At 40.0% G+C, this 20,950-nt stretch overlaps 1 protein-coding gene across 2 annotated transcripts in view; it reads right to left on the bottom strand.

Moving 5' to 3' along the window:
* The window catches only part of mtor (mechanistic target of rapamycin kinase), a 159,819-nt gene that overhangs the window by 132,628 nt on the left and 6,241 nt on the right, over window positions 1-20,950 (bottom strand). For both annotated transcript variants that reach the window (XM_036578979.1, XM_036578980.1), the window contains exons 6-19: window positions 20,163-20,297; window positions 19,377-19,652; window positions 18,494-18,602; window positions 18,069-18,252; window positions 17,704-17,832; window positions 17,190-17,434; window positions 16,164-16,379; window positions 15,764-15,969; window positions 15,072-15,194; window positions 14,030-14,113; window positions 13,219-13,311; window positions 9,469-9,603; window positions 8,922-9,051; window positions 266-516 (exon numbers count right to left, since the gene is read on the bottom strand). In XM_036578979.1, coding sequence (XP_036434872.1) covers window positions 266-516; window positions 8,922-9,051; window positions 9,469-9,603; window positions 13,219-13,311; window positions 14,030-14,113; window positions 15,072-15,194; window positions 15,764-15,969; window positions 16,164-16,379; window positions 17,190-17,434; window positions 17,704-17,832; window positions 18,069-18,252; window positions 18,494-18,602; window positions 19,377-19,652; window positions 20,163-20,297 — 2,316 coding nt within the window. The remainder of the gene's footprint in view (window positions 1-265; window positions 517-8,921; window positions 9,052-9,468; window positions 9,604-13,218; window positions 13,312-14,029; window positions 14,114-15,071; window positions 15,195-15,763; window positions 15,970-16,163; window positions 16,380-17,189; window positions 17,435-17,703; window positions 17,833-18,068; window positions 18,253-18,493; window positions 18,603-19,376; window positions 19,653-20,162; window positions 20,298-20,950) is intronic.

Below are 20,950 nucleotides of genomic sequence, written 5' to 3'. Positions count from 1 at the left end.
TACTTTTGACTACTGACTGAGCGTTGGTTCACAACATTTGCCTTGTAGCTCCAGTTTTAAGCTAAAGAAACAAAATTTGGTACCGGATATGTCCTGGTTGGTAGATAACGATAAGCATGTGATGATTTAGGCATGAAGTTTGGATAGCAGCCTAAGCTTCACTGCAAAACTAAAAGAATCTTCGGCTACCAAACATGTCTTGATTGCTGAACTCCATTATATTTTCACCAAACTATTCCTTTAATTCCCGGAAAAGAAGGCTTACCTCTCTTATGCTGGCATCACACACTCTGATGACGTTGAGGAACGTGGGCATGACCTGGGGCAAGAACTGGACACACTTGAGGCCCAGAGACTTGAAGATGAAGGTGACAGCCTGCACCACCATGGTGTGGTGATTAGAGAGTGAGGGGTCACGCAGGATACGCATCAGTGTTACTATGGCAACTGCTGGGTAGAATTCGTCCAGAGGCAGGTTGCCCATGTTCACAAGCATCTCACTGGTGCTGTAGTCAGCTGGAGAGAGAAGCACAAGCAAGTAATTATGTGCTGCTTATTAAGCCTTGAATTGAAAATTTCTGCAAAGACAGTCAAAATTTAGCGAAAGCCAGCACCATTTATATGGATGGAAAAAATGGTTTGGTGCTCCTCTCTTGAGAATGAAGCTAGACAATCAAGGGTATATTTTGGGTCACATATACAAAATTGGACTGCCAGAACTGTACTGCAAATCCATCAAACTATCCACAAATATGGTTTGTTTCCAGTTCCTAGCTACTGTGTGATAGTGCAGAAATTATACAAAATGGTTTAATGTAAAACGGTTAATTAAAGAAAAATTTACAGACTCTGATTTTCTTCACAGTGGTGGTGATAGGAACCAGGGGTCCCAATTTCAACAATACAAATGAAGCCAGTTCATTTACTAAGCAAAACCACCAGTGAACCTAAACATGTCTTCTTAGCTGTTATATGTAATGTTGATTAACTGTAAAATAGTGTTGAATATGAAAAAAAAATGTGGGGGCATAATTTTACTTACACCACCTTATTTTCCTTATTTCCTTATTTTTCCTCCACCATGAACGGATTTAAAAATGTTTTAGGCCAAAACATTCACATGAAAAACTATTGTAAAACAACATCTCAGGCATCAGGCAGTACATTTGTAACCATTGTGTGTTGTGTAATTGTGTAATTTTCTGTGATACAGCTTTTGAAGGCTTTGAACTCTTTAAATGTCTGATTCCTAATACCACCACCGTGAATAATTGCAACTCAGTAAGTTTCTCTTGAATGGAGCATCCACATCAAACAAGTCTGAATGACTTCGTTTACATCTTAACAATCTGAATATGCAGAAATTTTGAAGGGCAGAGAGAGAGTGAGAGATTTCTCTGTCAATGTGAAAGGTAAAGCACGGCTGTCTTAGCATACAGTGACATTTAGATACCTCTCTCTCTCTTCTGCTTTATCTCTTTCCTCCCCCCCTTTCTTCTTTTTACAGCGCTAAGTCAGACAAAACAGCTGGATGGACTTGTAAAAATCACCCCTATGAGCATATATCTGCCAAGCATACTTTATCTCACGACAATATGGTTAATGTTCAGTGTCAGTAAGGCACTACTACTAGAAAGTCTTCTAAAGGGTCCATATATATGTAAAATTCAATTTTTTCTCATTTTTTAAAATAAAAGTCTTTGATATAATATGTAAGCATTGCTAAATTTTCAAAAGACAAAGTTCATTCCCTAGTCCATATATGGAAACCAAGCTGCAAGAACAGGCTGTTTTGAATTCACTGTTTCTGTGATGTCACAAAAAAAGAAGCTTTTCTGGTCAAGAGCTGAGTGGATTCATGTATCCTAAACGTCGTGGTTCGTTTTTAGTAAGTAAGTGATTTCAAATAGTCTTGGTCCTGTGGTCTATGACTTAAGCCCCATTCGGTTAGGATTAAAGTTAGATGGGGTCCTGAAGTAATTTCCTCTTTTACATAGGTTTCTCTTTGATTTCTTTTTCCCAGTTAAGATCAGCCATGTCAGTGTTTTTACTCCCTCCTCCCCTGAGAAAATTACAGGCCGGATTATCTTCCATTTTTCACCAAACTCAGTGGTGCTCTGATCATTTTAGTACAGTCTGGATACACATATCCATGACTTTCTAGGCAGACGTTGCCTCGTGTTGGAAAGAAAACGATTTCTGACCATTGATACATGCCATATTTAGTCTTCTAGCACATGTATATTAAACACTTTGGGAAACAAGAGCCGCTTTGGAAGAGTCTCTCAACCACGTTCTCGGCCTGGGTGGTAGAACTTCGTCTCCATCCTCTCTAATTTTGGGAGAGCATTAGCACGAGGAGAAAGAACACAAAGTCAATATGAGGGTATTGAATCCGCAACCTTCTGCTTGCTGGCTCACTCTTCCTGCCTTTAGTCTACCACCCACCCAAACCACACCCATTGCTAACAAGTGTTTAAAATCAAGCACCTAGCCATGCAGTCTCCATATGCAAATGGCAGTTGAACAGGGCATACTGAAGAGCTCAGTGACTTTATGACAGTGGCACTGTTATAAGACGTGACCTCTGTCACAAGTCAGTTCATAAAATTTCTGCCCTGCTATATCTGCCCCTGTCAACTGTAAGTGCTATTAGTGTAACACGGAAGCATCTAGGAGTAACAACAGCGCAGCCCCAAAGTGGTAAAGTCACAGAATAAGGCTGCTACATGCTAAAGAAATGTAGTGTGTATAAATCGGCTTCCATCTGTTGCATCACCCACCACACAGTTCCAAACTGCCACTAGAAGCAACATCATGAATGATGATGATGATGAATAGATGAATCGGAGTTCGGAAGATACCAGAAAAACACTACCTCCTGGAATGCATAGTGCCAACAGTAAAGATTGGTGGCAGACAAATAATGGTCTGGGGTTGTTCTTGAAGGTTTGGGCACAGCCCCTTAGTTCCAGTGAAGGGTAATGTTACAGCACAGCATGCTACAGCACACAAAACATTTTAGACAATTATATATTTCCAACTTTGTGGCAACAGTTTGAGAAAGGCCTTTCTTATTCTAGCATGACTGTGCCCCTGTGCACAAAGCCAGGTCCATAAAGACATGGTTTGATGAGTTTGGTGTGGAGGAACTCCAGTGGCCTGCACAGAGCCCTGACCTCAACCTCATCAAACACCTTTGAGATCGACTGTGAGCAAGGCTTTCTCCTCTAACATCAGTGCCTGACCTCACAAATGCTCTTTTTTATAGCCAAAGGGGGGCAACTCTACATTCATGCCCATAGCTTTGGAATAGGATGTCCAACAAGCTTGTCTATGTGTGATGGTCAGGTTTTCACGTACCTTTGGCCATACAGTGTAGCTGCTATCACTGTTTTACCTATGCAACACAGCCAACTTTAATACATTTTTAAGACAACACTATGTCATGCAGTGTCAGTTACTGTAAAAGGTGGTCATGAGTGTCCATTGCTAACCACATTAGCCTTGTACCTCCAGCACAAAACCTAAAAAACAAACTTTAGACATATGTCTTGGATAACTGACTGCATTCGTAGAAAACTGTAAACTGTGAAAAGATTTTTGGTCTAAGTTTTTATTTATGAACAGGTAAGGAAGCTACCTGATTAATCTGAAGTAAGCCATTAATTTCTCATTTCCACTGTCTCACAAATCATTTACAATTTTCCCCTTGGAGCATTGGAGCTAATTCAACTGAATGGCTTGCGAGTGACTTCTCACCTAAAAGGAGCCAACATCAGGCAAAGCAATATCCGAAATCCTGAACATCATTATCTTCATCTTAGGCAACTATAAATCCGTGCTGAACGTAAAGGATCTGTGAGTTCTGTGAAAGAGCTTACAACTGCACTTCTGCAACAGAAGCTTCCAAAATCTTCAAAAAACTGGAGACTTGATGCTAAAGAGGAGAAAACGTGTTTTTTTTTTGTTTTTATTTTTAAACCATGTGAGAGGGAGGACTGAGTGGTCTGTGGGTGAGTGCTTCCTTAAGTCATAAAAATGTCAGATCAGCCCCACATGCACAGTAAACAAGCCAGTGTGTGTGTCTTGAGCATTTCGGGGCTGTTTTTCTTAAGCTTCTATGACTTCATCGCATCATCTGTTTCCCATACACAACACAAGGTCCCCTTGAGATCCGCTGGAGTGTTTGATGTTGCTGTAATGGGTGTTGTGTCTGGCGTTGGTAGGGCCAATAAGAATTAAACTGAAGGTTCGCAGGTCCTCAGTTTCACTGTGTTAAAAATATTAGACACCAGTGTGCCAAGAACATGGGAAGAAAAGGGTAGAGGGAGCAGACGTGTGGGGGGCCTGTGAGACGGTTGGGTCTGGTACAGGAATCAACGATGACGAAAGCCAGTGAGATGCAAAATGCAAACCAGAGAAAGTTAGAGAACTTGAATCGATAATCTAAAGCAAAAGATCAAAATTTACAGTTTTTAAGCCACAGGCACTTGGGTGGGAAGTACACCAGTATAAAAATGAATACGGGTATGACATTTAAGCAATAGAACATGAGAGGGAGTGTGTTATTCGTGATAACACACAACCTCGAGTGTTCTATTGCTTTCATACAATAATTAAATAAATAAAGTAAGAAATAAATATATTGGGCCGTGAAAGTAGCATTTAATATGTTTTAATGCTAGCAGTTCCTTCCGCCAAATTATAGTTCCTTAACAAGCAGCTCGTTGCTACGTCAGAGTAATGAACTCCGCTCAATCGCTGCACAGCCAGCAGTTCGTTCTCCAGCTTTGTTCTGCACCTTACACTAAACTGTCATCACCACTGAGCAAGCTTTTCAGTCGGCAGCTGTGACAGAAGAACACAAACAACCTGGAGTTAGCCAGAAATGAACCGAATACCATTCGCCAAACATGTAGTCTCATCTTCAGAGCCTGACCAAATCGGACTGAGACATAAAACTGTCGCAATATCAAGTTTAGCCCAGTTTTGTCAATTATTGCTAGATCAATATTAATGTTGTTTTGTTCCAGCCAATCTGTAAAGCATTTTACAACCCATTTTGTTCGCCGAATGGTATTTGGTTCTTTTCTGGCTAATTCCAGGTTGTTTAGGTGTTCTTCTTTCACAGCTGCCTACTGAAAAGCTTGCTCAGTGGTGATGACAGTTTGGGAATTTAGTGTAGTCTCATCTTCAGAGTCAGACCAAATCAGCCGTAGGTCAAATGTAATCTTAAAAGTATCCATTTTCTGTTTGTGCGCATCTCCTGCAGCTGTCAAAGTCGTTGCTTAGCAACACCGTTTTAGCGGAGTGATACAGTGTTTGTGAAAAAAATGTCATATTATGGTAAAATAACAGCACGGTTAGAACGCTTCTCAACCAATCAGCTTCCGTAGCCAGAACTGTTGTATAATGTCTTGTAATATGGATTTTGTTGTATTGTGGATACATGATGGGCCTAAAAACAGCAACTCACAAACATCCCTATCCCTGAGTAAAACATCAGCGTGAAACTGCTTAAATACATCTTTTAAATTCAACAAAACATCACTGAGTGGTGCTTGCAGATGCACCTTTGCAAACACTGGACATCTAACATGTCTGAGTAAACTGAGTAAATTAGATTTGTTGCTGAATTATGTCTAAGTTCATTTGTGTTTTGTGCACACTGGTGGCTCATCAAAGCTTCTCAGTCACAAGCATCAGCTCACAAAGTAAATAAGAGCAGGCACATGCTGACAGACACATATCACCACCCTGGTTAGGGAAAGTTTATTTACTTGTTTTGATATAAACCTCTTCTCTAAAAAAAGCCTTGATGATTTGCAGTCTCGAAACAGATGACAGTCTGAAGCCTCTCTTAGGTAACAACCATAGCTATTTATCGCAGGGGTAAAAGAATGGTGGTTAAAAACCAACATAACCACTTATCAGGTGCATGTAATGAATGTAATCAATCAGCCATCATCATCATCTCTCAGCGGTAAACCAGGCTTGGCTCACACCAACTCTTATTCCCTATGACCCTTCATTGAAATGAAAAAGCTGCACAGCTAATGTTTAGTCTTTCTCTAGCAGAAGAAAAGTGAAAAGCCTTGAAGTGGTGCTCCAGGCAGACTCAGACAGAGCTGCCCCAGACACTGCCCCTTCACTGTAACCCCATCCCTCTGTGGGGGGAGATATCCCCAGCTTCCTGCCATTGGGCTCTTCATGCAGCCCCACTGCTAAAACCATTAGTCCTCTCCTGACTCCGAAACCAAGCAGAACAAAGGATTTGGAGATCTGAGCTGCCCAGGTCAATCTCTTCGGGTGTCTGCTGACACCCAGGCTGGGGAATCTCCAAGTCATGATCCTCAGCTGACGAACTGAACACATAATTTAATTTACTCCACCAAAGTAGGACATTACTGCAATTTTTTCCACCAATCTACAATCATACGACACAATGGTTTTTTAAAAAGGTCTAGACAAAACAGCTGCACACAACCTAGAATCAGGATCAGGCCGATTCCAGCAGAAAATCAGAATATGCCGGATCAGATATTGGAGGAATCCAAAAATAAACCTGATTCAAATCTACAAGTGGATGATATGACAAAAATATCACTATATTTAAAGACATTTCATGATAGACATCACAATATTTTGACACACAGGTGCCATACTTAAAACCAGCTATCAAAAACGACATTTTCGATATACAAAGAAAAGCGCCCTATTTATCATGATTACAAAATTTATCATGACAACAATAGAATATCATCATATTGCCCACCTCTATCCAATTCTGTAACAAATCTAGCCTGAAATAGCACAACACAAGTAAAGTAGGCCACGTAATAACATCAGCAGCCACATGCAGTCTAAGGGTAACATGAGAACAATGAGCTAATGAGTAGTTAGCTAAATATTACATTAAAATTACACTTTTATTTTTAGGGCTGGCCTGAAGAGCATTTTACAGGCTTTGTATATTCATTCCAAACAAGTACATGATTAGTTGTTCTTCAGAAACAGTAATTAAAAAAGTAATTAAAACAGTAATCATAAACCATTATAAACAGTAATATTTACATTCAATATTAAAATATAATTTAAGCATGTTTGCACTTCAAAATAGATCCAGTACGCAGTAACAAGGTATTAATAGTCCGGTTAAGGCCCAGCTGCATATGCAATGTACACTGATACGATAGAATCCACGACTGCAGCCCTCTCGTTCAAACACAGCACTTATTTATTTAGATGAGTCACATATCTAAATATAAATTAATATTATGGTTTTAAAATTAAAATTATGGTTTTATTTGTCAAAGTTTTAGTTATAGTTTGTTTTAGTAGGTTTTTTTTTCACAGTTTCTATCATGGAGAGCAGCAGTCAGGGCAACTCGAAGGCCGAGTTGAGCAGTTTAGATTACAGTTTTTGTGGCTTACATAAAAGGCTTCCAAGTAGTAAATACAAATTTCAACGTAACAGACAAATCCGCAGGTATTCCAATTATTAGAACCAGTCTTACTTATTTTCATCTACTTTTGCAGGTATTTGCACTCTTGTCTACTTTTTTATAAATATAAGTCATGTTGTTGGTTTGTAATCTGTCCTGCAGGGTACTGAATGTTTGTTGGAGCAGTCTAAGCAGTTTGAGCATGGTACTGTCAGTATCCGTATCAGTGGCGTCATGCCATCTCTAATCAGCATTAAGCCCAATCTATTCCTTTGTTAAGGATATTTTCCCCACAGCATTTGCACATTTATGGACATTTACAATCACACATTGCAGCAGTGAGGCACGTTCTAAAGTTGTCAAGCAACATAAACGTCTGTAGTGTGGAACTATTTTGAAGTAAGAAATGAAAACAGCCTGAGAATCACATTTCATATCTGCAATACCAGTGTTACTGCCCTCTGTCAAAACACACTTAAAGTAGCCACATGTAAACTGAGTGCACCGGTAAGAGCGAGTTAAATGCCAAGAGGAAGCTGAAATACCAAAGAAGAGCATTAAAGCCACCATAAAATAATCATTTAAGAGTTCTTCAAGAGTTGTTTAGTAAGGGCAATGGCTCTATTTAGAACCGTATTTCATGCTTAAATGGTTCTTTGCATGGTTCTTCAGATTGATGGACAATGTGTTGTAAATGGTTCTATGTAGAACGTTTTTGAAAATGGTCCAATATAGCACCAAACAGGGTTCTGCTATTATTGCGATGTCACACATTTAAAAAAAGAAGAACAGAAAAATGGATAATTTGCTTGACTTGTAGGTGTTGAGCACCTGCTCACTGGCTTCTATGGTGTGTTTTGAGTCAACCGGTTTGTAGTTAAAATTAATAAAAAATGATGGAAAATCTTTGATAAACCTGAAGTGTGTACAAACACTGGACCAGACTCAGCATAGGGCATTTTCGGCCCCGGCAACCACTGCCAGCTCTTGGTAAAGGACACCAAAGAGTCTCCAACATACTGCTTTACAGTGACTCATGAGGAGATGTTGAGACATGCTGACTGCCTGGATGTGGTTTCCTGCACCTGGTGAGGAGACAATATCTACTCTGCACATAGACCTAAAGGCATATATTTATGAATGGACCAGGATTATATTATTACACGACTGGGCATGGGGAAGAGAAGGTGATGCTATTTCATGGGCACTACTCTATAATAACTGCAGTGTAAAGAGGCACAATGCACAACGTTTACTTGCGTAATCTTTCGACTGAATATGGGGGTTGGTAGAAAGAGTCGGGACAGATTATTTCTGGAAGATGACAGGTGCAAACAAGCTTAGAGAATTATAGTCTTTGGCAAGGGAGAGGCTGGTGAAAGAAGACACTACTTCTTGAATGACACTATCAATTGGGATATTCTATTAAAAATCACTTTTGTTACAAGCAAATTTAACTAAGGCTGTGCTTACCCGAGTCTTGGCTGGACTTGGACTCTGAGAGACTGACGGCAGAAGCGTCGCGGGATTGGTCAATCATGCCAATGTTAACCTTGTGCTTATAAGGGTCCAGTGCACCAAGGAGGCCCAGCACACGGATAGCCTGGGAAAGAAAACGGCATTTCGAAACAGAGCATAATAATAGTAACCTGTGTTAGTGTCACCAACATCTGTTGGCTACCCCAACTTTCCCTTGAATGAATTCTCAATATCTAGAACTCAGACTGTACACCATATCTAAATGTAGCCTCTGACCAAGCTATTCATATACAACAATAAGGATCCGTATAGGAAATCGAGGACCTGCATTACTATGTAACTTACATATATTTAGCCAGGCAGGCCAAAACTCAGTATTAATGAACTACCATTTCTTATTAGCACAGCAGTAAGCATTGCCTATGCATTCAGTTCATTTTGGTTCAATTGTATTTTGTCTTCAAACATAGGTTCACACCAAACCCTCAAACAAAAGTCTCACATGTCAGACTGACATTAAGAGGTGAAAAGACAAAGGCACCTCTCTCCTGATGCCCTGGTTCTGCTCTGTTTTCAGGAAGTTGAGCAGCACCTCCAGCAGAGAGGGGTACTTCCTGTAGGGCTCCACCACATAGCCGGTGCTAGCCACCTGCTGGCCCAGAGTCCACAGCGCCACCTGGTGGATGACAAAACAACAGGCGTGTTAATTAAAGCTACTCTTGATCTGAAATCAGATTTGTGCTTCCTCTTATGGAATTCAACTTTGCAAACCCCACACAAGAAAGAGGTCAGTTTAACATTGTAACATCTGTATCATGATGCCAAAATCAGTCACATGATATGAATAACAAGATAAAGGATCTGAAGCGTTGTCACACTGTGCATCGTTCCATACTGGAAAAGCAATTCTAGAGCCTTGTTTGTAGAAAACATCCTCTTAGCCATATTTTATATCTTCTGTTTTTGTGTTGTGTTTCTTGCTTTTCTCTTTCCTCTCTTTCCCAAAGACACTCCCACCATGAATCTCCCTAATTCAAAAACTCTGACTGACTGACACAATCTAACCAATGCTAATCTGTGTGCTCGTTTTCCAGCTCTGGGCATGGACGTGCCCACCTCGACTTTCAAGTCTCCAAATCAAATACTGTGTATCGGCTGTGGCTCGATAGCCAAAGCCAATCAAATACAGAATGTGGACTACACATTACATGACATGTCACAGTGGATGGAAATTGATCTTTATACAAAATGATCACAAGAGCATCATGCTGAAGACACTGGAAAAGGTGCACTTTTTATTTTTTTTTTATAAATTTACACTGTAGGTTTGTGTAGGAAGTGACCCACAAAGAGTGGCGTATTCAAAACACCATAAAATAATACATCTAAAATATATCAGTTCACAGTGTGTCACACTATCCACATACTGAAAATGAAACAATGTTACTGTGGCATTTCGAAGTCTTTGGCAGCCCAGCATATCCTACCCAAAGTGGAGATCAATTTTAAATGAACACTTTTCAACCTAATCTTTATCTGTAACAACTATAGTGTACAGATGATGACAGATGATAATTTTAACGTTTCCCTGTACTTAGAAAAAACAGAAAACCTGTTGACTTGAAGGTGTTGAGCACCTGCCCACTGGCCTCCATCATAACAACCTAGCTTGCCCCCGGGACTTTTCATTCACTGCTTGCCATCTCATTATTTGTGGGGGAAAGTTTCCCTTAAACGCGACTGGGAACTCATAATGCACTTTCCTTCTGTAAGACTAAAACATGGTACCAACAGGCAGGGTCTCTAAGCTAGCTGAGCATCTTTGCTCAATAATAGGAAAGGGTAGTAAAACATTAAATCATTGGTTAATATTATTTTCCCCACATGCTGGTGCCCAGTGACATAATCAAAAATCAGAAGACGTTTTAGAGGCAAAAGTCATTACATTTTGATAATGGACAATAATTATCGTTATCGTGCTATATCACTTCACAACATGCTTTCTGAGTATATTGTGGATATCCTCTGTACTTAACATTGCGTTACTGCATGTTTGATTACAAAGAGAGCACAATTAGTCTTGAATTTGTGCAGCACAGGATGTAAAATACAGAACAAAAATCATTATATTCATACGGTATTTTTAAAATGTGTGAGTACTTTGTCTACTCCAACTTATTGTTTAGATCACAAGGTGCTGGCTTACTATTAGTACCTAGAATTAATAAAGTTACGTCAGGGGGGAGAGCTTTCTCATACAAAGCCCCCCGGCTTTGGAATTGTCTTCCTGTTAATGGTCGGGACTCAGACACAGCCTCAGTGTTTAAGTCTAGGTGAAAAACGTACTTGTATAGTCAAGCCTTTGTTAATTAGTTTTCCCTGCCAGTTCTATACCTGCCAGAGTCTCTTTGTGATCGGTCACCCATTACAGAACTGACTCTCTTTGTGTTTTCCTCTCTTGTGTGTTTTCCTTTCTTTTCTTCGCCGAGTTGAACAGCTGCCCATCCTGTGCGTTCTGATGCTGCTGCCTTTTCTGCCTCGATCGGGTGCCACTGCTCGCCAGCCCTCTGGACTGGCTTACCAACATTGAGCCTCCTGCTGTACAACGCCGTACAAACCTCACCCTTACAACCTGACCCCACTGATACTACTGCTGTTGCTACATGAACTAATCAAAATTATTCACCTGAACCAATCATTTAAACTAATTCAAATTAATCAATCACCCACTGTAGAACTGACTCTGTTTTTCCTTTCTTTCCTTTGCCGAGTTGAACAGCTGCCCATCCTGTGCGTCTGATGCTGCTGCCTCTTCTGCCTTGATCGGGTGCCACTGCTTGTCGTGCAAACCTCACCCCCACAACCTGACCCCACTGATGCTGCTGCTGCTGCTGCATGAACTAAACTATTCAAATTAATTGTTTGCTCCTCCTTTTACCCTGTTTTTTGTACTATAATACTTTATACTAACTTTACACTAACAATGTTTTACTATCCGGTGTCGACCAGAGGAGGATGGGTTCCCCTTCTGAGTCTTGGTTCCTCTCAAGGTTTCTTCCTGTTTCCCTAGGGAGTTTTTCCTTGCCACTGTCGCCACTGGCTTGCTCATGGGGGCTTGGACCCGGATTTCTTTTCTTTTTAATGCTCATTTCCTTGTAAAGCTGCTTTTGTGACAACACCGGTTGTAAAAGCGATATATAAATAAACTTTACTTACTTACTTACTTATCGAACGTCAGAAAAAATATAATAACATATCGTCTTTCACGAAAAATAGTATCGCCATATTACATTTTTGCCCAGCTCTAAAAATTCGCACTTAATTTGACCTGTGTCATGAACTATCAAGGCCAAAAAAAAAAAAGAGTACATTTTGAGTTCTCCACGTTGTGCAGTCCTCCAGGACCAAACTGGACACCCCTACTCTAGGCAAAATTGATGCATATTTTAAAACAAACATGCTAGATCAGGCTCCAGATGGCACTTTGTAAACAGCGTCTAAAAACAACTAGAAGATAAAACAGAACTTGCTTAAGGGGTGTACTATGTCCCATAATTAGACAGTCAGCACCATAACGTCCTAACTCAGTGCAGAACCAACAATCGCACAACTAAAAAAACCTCCAACAAAAAAAGGGAGAAAGTAGGGCAGCTGAGAAGCGAGGTTTTCAGTTACTTTGGCTTCCTTGTCCTTTCAAAAAACCAAAAGCCGCCTAAATCAATTCTGACCTTAAGACATCCCTGATGGATCTAACAGGATAAGACAACACAAGACCAACTGTGAAAACTTTAGGGAATGTGTCTGTTAAGGTGGGGAATGTTGACCATACCTTCTAATAGCTGTGCGAAACACTAAGGTTTCACAGCACATGACCTAAAGTTGGCCGAGAGCAACAGTGAAATACGGCTCAGCCTCAGCTGGCCAACCTTCTCAACAGGAACTTTACCATTGAGAGGTGGGAAAAGCAGTATGCCATGCATAACAAGTGTGTGCCATGCCATGACAAACAGCATGCAGCACAGCTTAATTTAGTGTGGGGAAAAGTTTCAGAGGTGAGAAATAAGTAGACCTATGGGTAAAAATAGTTTCACAGAGGAAACTGAAAACTTTTAAATGAAAAATTAATGAATGCGTCTTTTGACTGCGACACTTTCAGGATATGAAAAATAAACAATTGTGGACTCTACTGCAATAAAACCACTTCACAAGACATGTGAAAGCTATACTTTGCATAGCTTATGAAGAATTAGCAAAATTATATTTTTGGTGCATTTGTTTAAATTCAACTCACCTGTCTTTTTGCCAGTGAGGATGAATCCTGCAGCATGTCCATGATGATGGGGAAAAGCTCATCCATCCACTTTCTCATTTCCAGCCCACTCACCTGCCACCACATGCACAAATACAGCTAATGAAACATATTGCAGATTTTAATAAAATAAAAAAGCATCCAAAAGAAAAGAAAGCAACTGATTGGCATAATTCTTAAACATTATAATTCTGGTACCAGAATAAAAACCCTTGGTGCAGGAGAGCAAAGAAAACAAACAGCATTTGTTTTTAATCTCTATTCCTTTGTAAAGTTTGAGATTTTGACACATTGTAACCAACCTATTCGATCTTAGTTTTTTCTTCCATCTAAATTTTCAGCCATTTTTCTCTTTAGGCCAAAAACATGTGATTTGACATATTTCTTAAACAAAAGACAACATTTTACCCAAATATCTCTCAAAATCTATTCTCTAGACACATTACTCTCCCTGTGTTTGTGGGTTTGCACACAGTACTAACCATTTCCTTTACTTCATTTGCTTACACTTTCCAGCAACTCTATTGTTTCAATTTCCGAAAGCTTACACTTCACTTGTGTGCATCAACTCTCTACCTGACCTCTCACCTCTACTGGACAGCTGGACAAATGTGCATTTCCTGTATCTATTCTCGCATCACCTGCGCTTCCTCTCCGCTGTGCAGCTACCCTGAACTTACTCCTGACCCCCTCGCTACCCTGCCATATCCAGGTTACCTAAGTAGAATGGCAGACAGAGTTATTTACAGAGTACAATAGGTCACAGGGTCAATGAGGAGAGATGTGCTCCTACCTGGGCCAGTTCTCCAATGGTTGCTAGGACGCTAATGACTACTCCAGGGTTTGGGTCTGGATCTTTCAGCTTCAGAATGAGAGCCTGGAGAAAGAGCAAAGGCAAAGGCTTTGGGTTAGGAAAAGGAAACTGCAAGTCATTTAACAGTAGGGAAGTGGAGGGTGGAACAGTATAATCTGACATTTATAAGGTAATTTATGCTCTGACATAGGCTACTTAAGCAGAACATATAGCACTTTTTACACTAAGTACATTGTAAATGAACAAGCAAAACTGTAAGCGACTATAGACTTTCTAAGCAGAAAGAAGACGTTAATTCTCAAGAATGCTTTAGACAAGCCTGACAGAACACAAAAACTAAAACCTGACTCATATATTAACCTACATATTAGCTTATATACAACCCACCACTTGCTCATTTCATCACATGAATACAAAACAGGTAATGTGAACACAAAACACCCTCATGGTTGAATGGAACACCATTTTTTTTTAATATCTGTATAATGAAATGGGTGAAATTTAAACAAAGTAATCAAGAGCGGTCTAATTTGAAATCCTCCATTCGAGAGAAAGTTATCATGTCAGAATTATTCACAGTGCTGGTGATAGAAAACAGACATCTGAAGAGTTTAATGACTCTTAAAGCTACACCACAGAATGCTAATACAAGCAATAGTTACAAATATGCTGCCTGACCTATGAGGCATTGTTTTACGAAAGTTTCTGGTTCCTACCCCCACCACTGTAAAAGAAAGTAGGTAAGCTTTCTTAAAATGCATCATTTTACATGTATAATTATCCAAATTCAACTTTTTAGCTCAAGACAACTGACAGTTATATCAGTCATATAAGTCAATATTGCAATGTTTAATTACAATTATTAAGACTATTAGTCTATTTAATTTTTAACTACATTAAATAGAATTGACCAAAATTACTGATTAACAGACATTCTAGCTCCTTGAAACCTGTAGTGGTCTCAAAAGCTTCATGTCAGCTGTGCCCTGCATGAAACCGAAAGCCAAAAGAATGTCTGTACCTTTAGAATGGGCTCCATGTAAGGTCTAATGAGCCTGGGGGCATTGGACACCAAGTGGCCCAGCATGCGGGCGCTCTGCTCCTTGTTCCGGCCTACGCCACTGTGCTCTAGTTCAGTCAGGATCTAGAGGAGGGCAAGGAAGAAACATATAATCCATTTTAAATACATTATTCCTGTTTTAGAGATCACTGAATCTTCTATTCTATATGTATTGACAATGTTGCCGTATTTACTTACATGTTCATAGTTATTACACTTCCAGACGTAATCATTTTTTATTCAGAAGGTTAGACGCACTTAGCCTTGATCTGTCCAGGATAACACCTTACAGCTGTGATTCTTAATCTTGGTCTCCTGTCCTGCACATTTTAGTGTTTTCCCCTTTTCTGTCATACCCACTTTAACCCAGGAAGAGTTTGTTAATAAGATGATTAGTTGAATCAGATGTGCAAAGCAGGGAAAAACACTAAAATATGTAGGGCAGAGGTACTCCAGGACCAAAGCTGCCTTACAGGAATATCCATTAGGTATATCTATTAGGCCAGCCTGGGGCAGCAATGGCAAAAAGCAGCAGAACAGATGCTTTCACAGACTTTGTGCTGGAACAAAATCAGTAACACAATTACGACATCTGCTGTCCACTCATAAAATTACACCCTCTTCAACCCCCCTCTCACACTTTCTCATCTTACCTGTATGAGCATCTTACGCAGGAAGGGCATCACGAAGGCTGGGTTCATGCTGCTGAGACGGCCAATAGTGCAGATGGCCAGTTCTCGGATCTCAAACACCTCATCGTTTAATGCCACAAACAGTGCCTGCAGGTTCTCAGCCTGGGCCAGGTGGGCATCAAAGCGCTCGTCCAAAGAGGCCAGCACACAGTAACGGATATCAGGATCTGGAAATATAACACATATACATAAAGTACACTTCAAAGTGAAGTACAAGATAAGAAAAGAATAACGTGCAAGTTTAAAAAAAGCAACTCTCCAGGCTCCAGCAAGGCCCCAACTGAAGTATAATTCTGACACAACATGACACAACTACTGTAATACTACTATTTATTACTTAAAATAGAAATGCCTTCCTCACCTGGATCAGTGATGCCTACTACCAGCAGTTTGCTGAGGACGTCAGCCACCACCTGCACTGCAGTCTGGCTGACCACATGGCCATGCCCACTGATCAAGTGGATGGAGGGCGTGAGCAAGCGCGAGCAGGTGCGTGCCGCTTCCATGCGGATCTCCTTATGCTCGCTGTTCAGGAAATGGTCGGCACAGTGACGCACAAACTGTGTTAAGGAATGGCCTAGGGAAAAATGTTAAGGGATCAACAGTCAATTCAGGCTGAAAACAGCACCCTTCAAAATATTATCTTAGTCAAGCGACAGGTTAATTGTCCAAGAAAGTCTTAAATACATGATAAACATCACTTTTGTGTTTAGCACATGACCAAAGTACCCCTATTTAATACAAATCCATATTTCAGTCCAATATTGAAAACATTTTTTAAAAATCATTTAAAAATTTAAATGTGACTGAGCACATATAGTTGCAAAACACAGACATAAAGGATAATTTGACCCATTTTTCAACATTTGTGCACAATTTAACGGTTAAGATGTAAACAAAGTCATTCAGTGGTTTGATGCAAAATCAAAATTGGTCATATTGGTGTGATAGAAATTAGACAACTGAAAACTTAACAAATCTTCCAGATTTACCACTATTTTACTAAATATATAAAAGCTCAGAATACACATGAAGGTTCACTAGACATTTTGGACAGAAAATAAAATGGCTATATTCGCTCTGTAGACATAGCGACCCCTGGTTCCACTCACCTTCACTGCACAGAAATCAGAGTTAAGTTTCTCCAGAATGGAGCATTTCACATCAAACCACAGAGAATGACTTTGTTTACACCTCAACTATTGAGTCGTGCAGAGATTTTGATTTCAACAGTGTAATACTGACACTACTGCTGCTTCATTAAAACTTCACTGCTAAAACAAAACTATGATTCTGAACCAGAACGCCCCCTCTACGAAATACAGACACACTTATGTCTCCCACAGAAATCCCACAAAGAAAAAAGGCAAACAAAAGCCTGAGGTACCCTCAAACTCAAAGCTGCCCAGGGTGCGTAGGGCCAGTGTGATGCTGCCCACATCACTGGCCTCAGGGATGTTAGTGAGGCTGGGTGAAGCCAGCTGGTGGGCTAAGCCTTTGGGCATGCCTGGATGCCGCAGTGGTTTGTGCATTAGCACCAGCGACAGCATCTTCAGCAGCCCGTCCTGGATGTCCTTCTTCAGCTGAGGGATCTGCCGACTCAGGTCGTATAGCACAGCTGTCAATGCAGGGCTGGTGTAGAGACCAAGAGAGAACGGTCAGAATCAGCATGAGAGGTACTATGTCACATACAATTGGGATGTATTTATATAAAGAAACAGAGCTTAGCCTGCACGCTTTAGCCTACATCATGACATGATGAACATATGAAAGTATTATTATGACTTTTAATTCAATCTGGTTTAAATATATTATCCTAAATTAAAAGTAAGCTCAGACAAAATGAATAGACACCGTGGCATAGAAGGAAAAGCAAATAACTGAGGTGCTTTGATTATTACCTAAGCCCAACAGCTAACATTGGCTCCAGGAGCTCCTTGATATCTTGTTGAATGCTGGGTCCCATGGCTCTAGACAGCATGCTGATACAGGTGAAGACTGTGGCATCTACCTGCATGGTCTTCTGTCTCCTGAGTTACAAAGACAGAGAGATTCAAACAGTAAAATTACTATTGAAAGTACAGATGTGCATCAAGTACTGCCAAACAGCACAAAGGAAAACTTTATATCTATGATCACAACCTTCTGCAAACTACTACCTGGTATTTTCACTCTGCTTATAGTTATAATTAATAAAAAAAGTAATGTGCATAAGTAAAAGTCTTCATGGAAGCTGGGTTTTTTATTGGGAGTTGTAATTCTTTACTTGTGTGCAAAATCCTTGGGTGGCAGTGCTGCTTTTATGATCTCCAGGATCTTGGTGAGGTATGGCTGAATTTCAGTCCTTACAGCCACCACCAACAGCCCCAGAGCCTGGAACGCAGCGGTGCGCTCTTTCTCCTTCTTCAGGCAGCCCAGCAGGTGGCCCATCGTGTCTGACAAATACTGATCTGAAAACAAACAGTGCTTTGTAATCCAAATTCAGCATTCTAAAGGCTGTTCACTCACTGTAGACTGTAAACAAAGACTTGGCCTAAATATATGCAATACATTGTAATCAGAAGGATTTTACACTGTGGGACACAAAAGCAAAAGCACCAACAGAAACAATAAAAGACAGTAAACGATCTTACTACGGCAATTAGAACTGAACAATTTAACATTAAAAGAAGTTTAAATAAGAGAGATTACCAGTGAAGGTGTGTGGCTGGAAGGCAGCGAGGCGTGGGAGTAGGTTGAGAATGGTCATTTGGATGAGAGGGTTTTTAGTAGTCCTGTATTTCAGCACCCAGCGGCAAACCTGATGAAAGAAAAACATGTTTGGAACGTAGCTTGTCTTTACATAGTACTTGTAATTCAAATGAACACGAAAGAATCCTGAATCCTAATATTTAATAGACATTGTATGACACCTGATATTCAGTAGATATTGACACCAACCTATTTCTGGGTAGGATTGGATATCTCAGCCTATACCAACCACAACAATAACTGATTTTTAGAATAATTATTTTGCAATTAACCATGACAAAAATCGTTTTACTGATATAATAAATGCTACCATAAATAAATGTATCAGCATTAATAACAGTGACAGAATAAATATTGACAAACATTTTGGTTGCCTCAGTTCTAAAAATCTTAGTTGTACCCAAAGCATCATAAATGCATCAATAATCAACGACTTGTCAATATCAAACCCAGTAACTGACCACAGTTGGACCTATTTACCAAGTATTAATATACTCTACTATATCACTAGGAAAAGAACTGGTTCTTTACCTGTTTCAGACCAACTATTTAAACCAAGCTGAAATTCTTGTGGTGAGATTATATTATTCCATTTTTTCATATTTCCAAAAGCTGTTTAATAGCCATTGTCATTTCTTTCCTTTGGCTACACCCTTGTGTGACACTGTGTCCCTCTTTGAGCATAAGCGAATATAGCTAGCAAGAAACAGAAGCTTAAATCTCACCAATCTACATTTAAACTAAGTTGAAAGTGTATAGTTTTTGTTTTTTGCCTGTCTCCTCAAGACAACTGGATAGAAGGTGCGAGTAAGGATGATCTCACCTGGTCGAAGCGTTCCTCCATCAGTTCGCGGCAGTAGCGGCTCTCCACCAGCGTGCTCTTAGAAGGCGCAGGCACGGCACCGAAGCTGAGGAAACCCTGCGGGCTGCTGTAGCCCAGAAGCCCCAGCAGAGCATTGGATTGTGGTGGCTGCACTGACTGGAAGCTGGTGAAAGGTGTGATGTGCCGCGGTTTGGTGCCAAAGCCCATAAGCTCCTTGCAGTACTTGTCATGGACCAGCTGCTGCTGCGTGATCTCATCCATCTCCTCCCGCATACGCTGAAGAAGAGAGAATCATTAAGAGAGAAAGGGAGAGTAGATGACATATAGAGGATAGGAAATATGCCAGGACAATAAATGCAAGACAGAAGGAAAATGACCAAAAAAGAAAGAAAGAAAATAGAAAACTCTAAATAAAATTACTCAGTAAACAGCATATAATGATTTATCATTATATAGAAAAAACAAGTTTATTTGCTGTCTGAATTCCTAGTGATGTCAACAACTCTGAAGAGTGCAGATTCAACTCAATGATAATAAACATGAATTGTCTGTAGAGGCGTTCAATCAACCCAAAACAACCAAATACCCACAACCATACATGCTAGCCTGCGTCATGCTTTGTTTACCGTATGTATTCTCGACACAGAGGCTCTTTACTCTTTCCTTGCATATGCATGTGTACCTGGCCAATAAAGTTATTCCGATTCTAATGTGATTGACTTGCTGCTGAAACAAAAATGGCATCCATTTACTTGTATAAGTGGGGAGGATTAGAAAGCGGCATACCTCTCCCTCCATGCTGCTGATGCGGACCAGCTCGTTCAGAATCAGCAGAGCTCCGTGGACCCTGTCGTCCTTGTTCATGCCTTTCTCTTTGGCCAGAGTCTCATCAAAACCCTTCTCTGCCTCTTCAAATGTTTGCTGCAGATAGAAATTCAAAATGATATTAAAGTAATCAAATGATCAAGTAAAAAAAAAGTGTACATAGTAAATTTAGCATGATTAGTTCACCAGCCTACGATCTTACTCTAATTCAGAAATACAAAAAGCAAACAGACACTTGAGTATCAAAAGTAAACCTCATTTACAAAGTCCTTTGCCACAGTTTTAAGAATAATCTAGCATGCTGTCCATTATTGTTTACAATAATTTTGATCTCAGAAAAGAACAGAAAACCTGTTTACTCAAAGCACACTTATAATAGAAAGCAATAGGCAGGTGCTGAATTCCGCCAGTATTTATGTGAAACACATTTCTGTAAAACTCTTCCATGAATTCCTCAGACAAGGGAGTTAGTAAATTAAGCTATAAATCTGTTTATTTTTCCATTGGAAAGAACAGACCTCCGATAGTTGTGCGTCATTCTATAGTCGGTGCAATACCAATAGTGTGAACTTCAGGCCTGAGCAGTTTTTCTTTATGGCAAAAAAATTGATGCTTTGCTTCAATCATACTCTGTGATTAACAAAAATGTTCCAGAAAAGACATGTTTTGTTATGTTCCCTCTGAATGTCACAGATTCTCTGAACTTGATAGCTGAAATACGAATAATGCCATGTACACGCTACAAGCAA

This window comes from Colossoma macropomum, unplaced genomic scaffold (genome assembly GCF_904425465.1).
Source record: "Colossoma macropomum unplaced genomic scaffold, Colossoma_macropomum, whole genome shotgun sequence".
NCBI classification, from domain to species: Eukaryota; Metazoa; Chordata; class Actinopteri; order Characiformes; family Serrasalmidae; genus Colossoma; species Colossoma macropomum.
The sequence above is the reverse complement of the archived record's forward strand: the minus strand, read 5'-3'. Positions and strand labels throughout refer to the sequence as shown.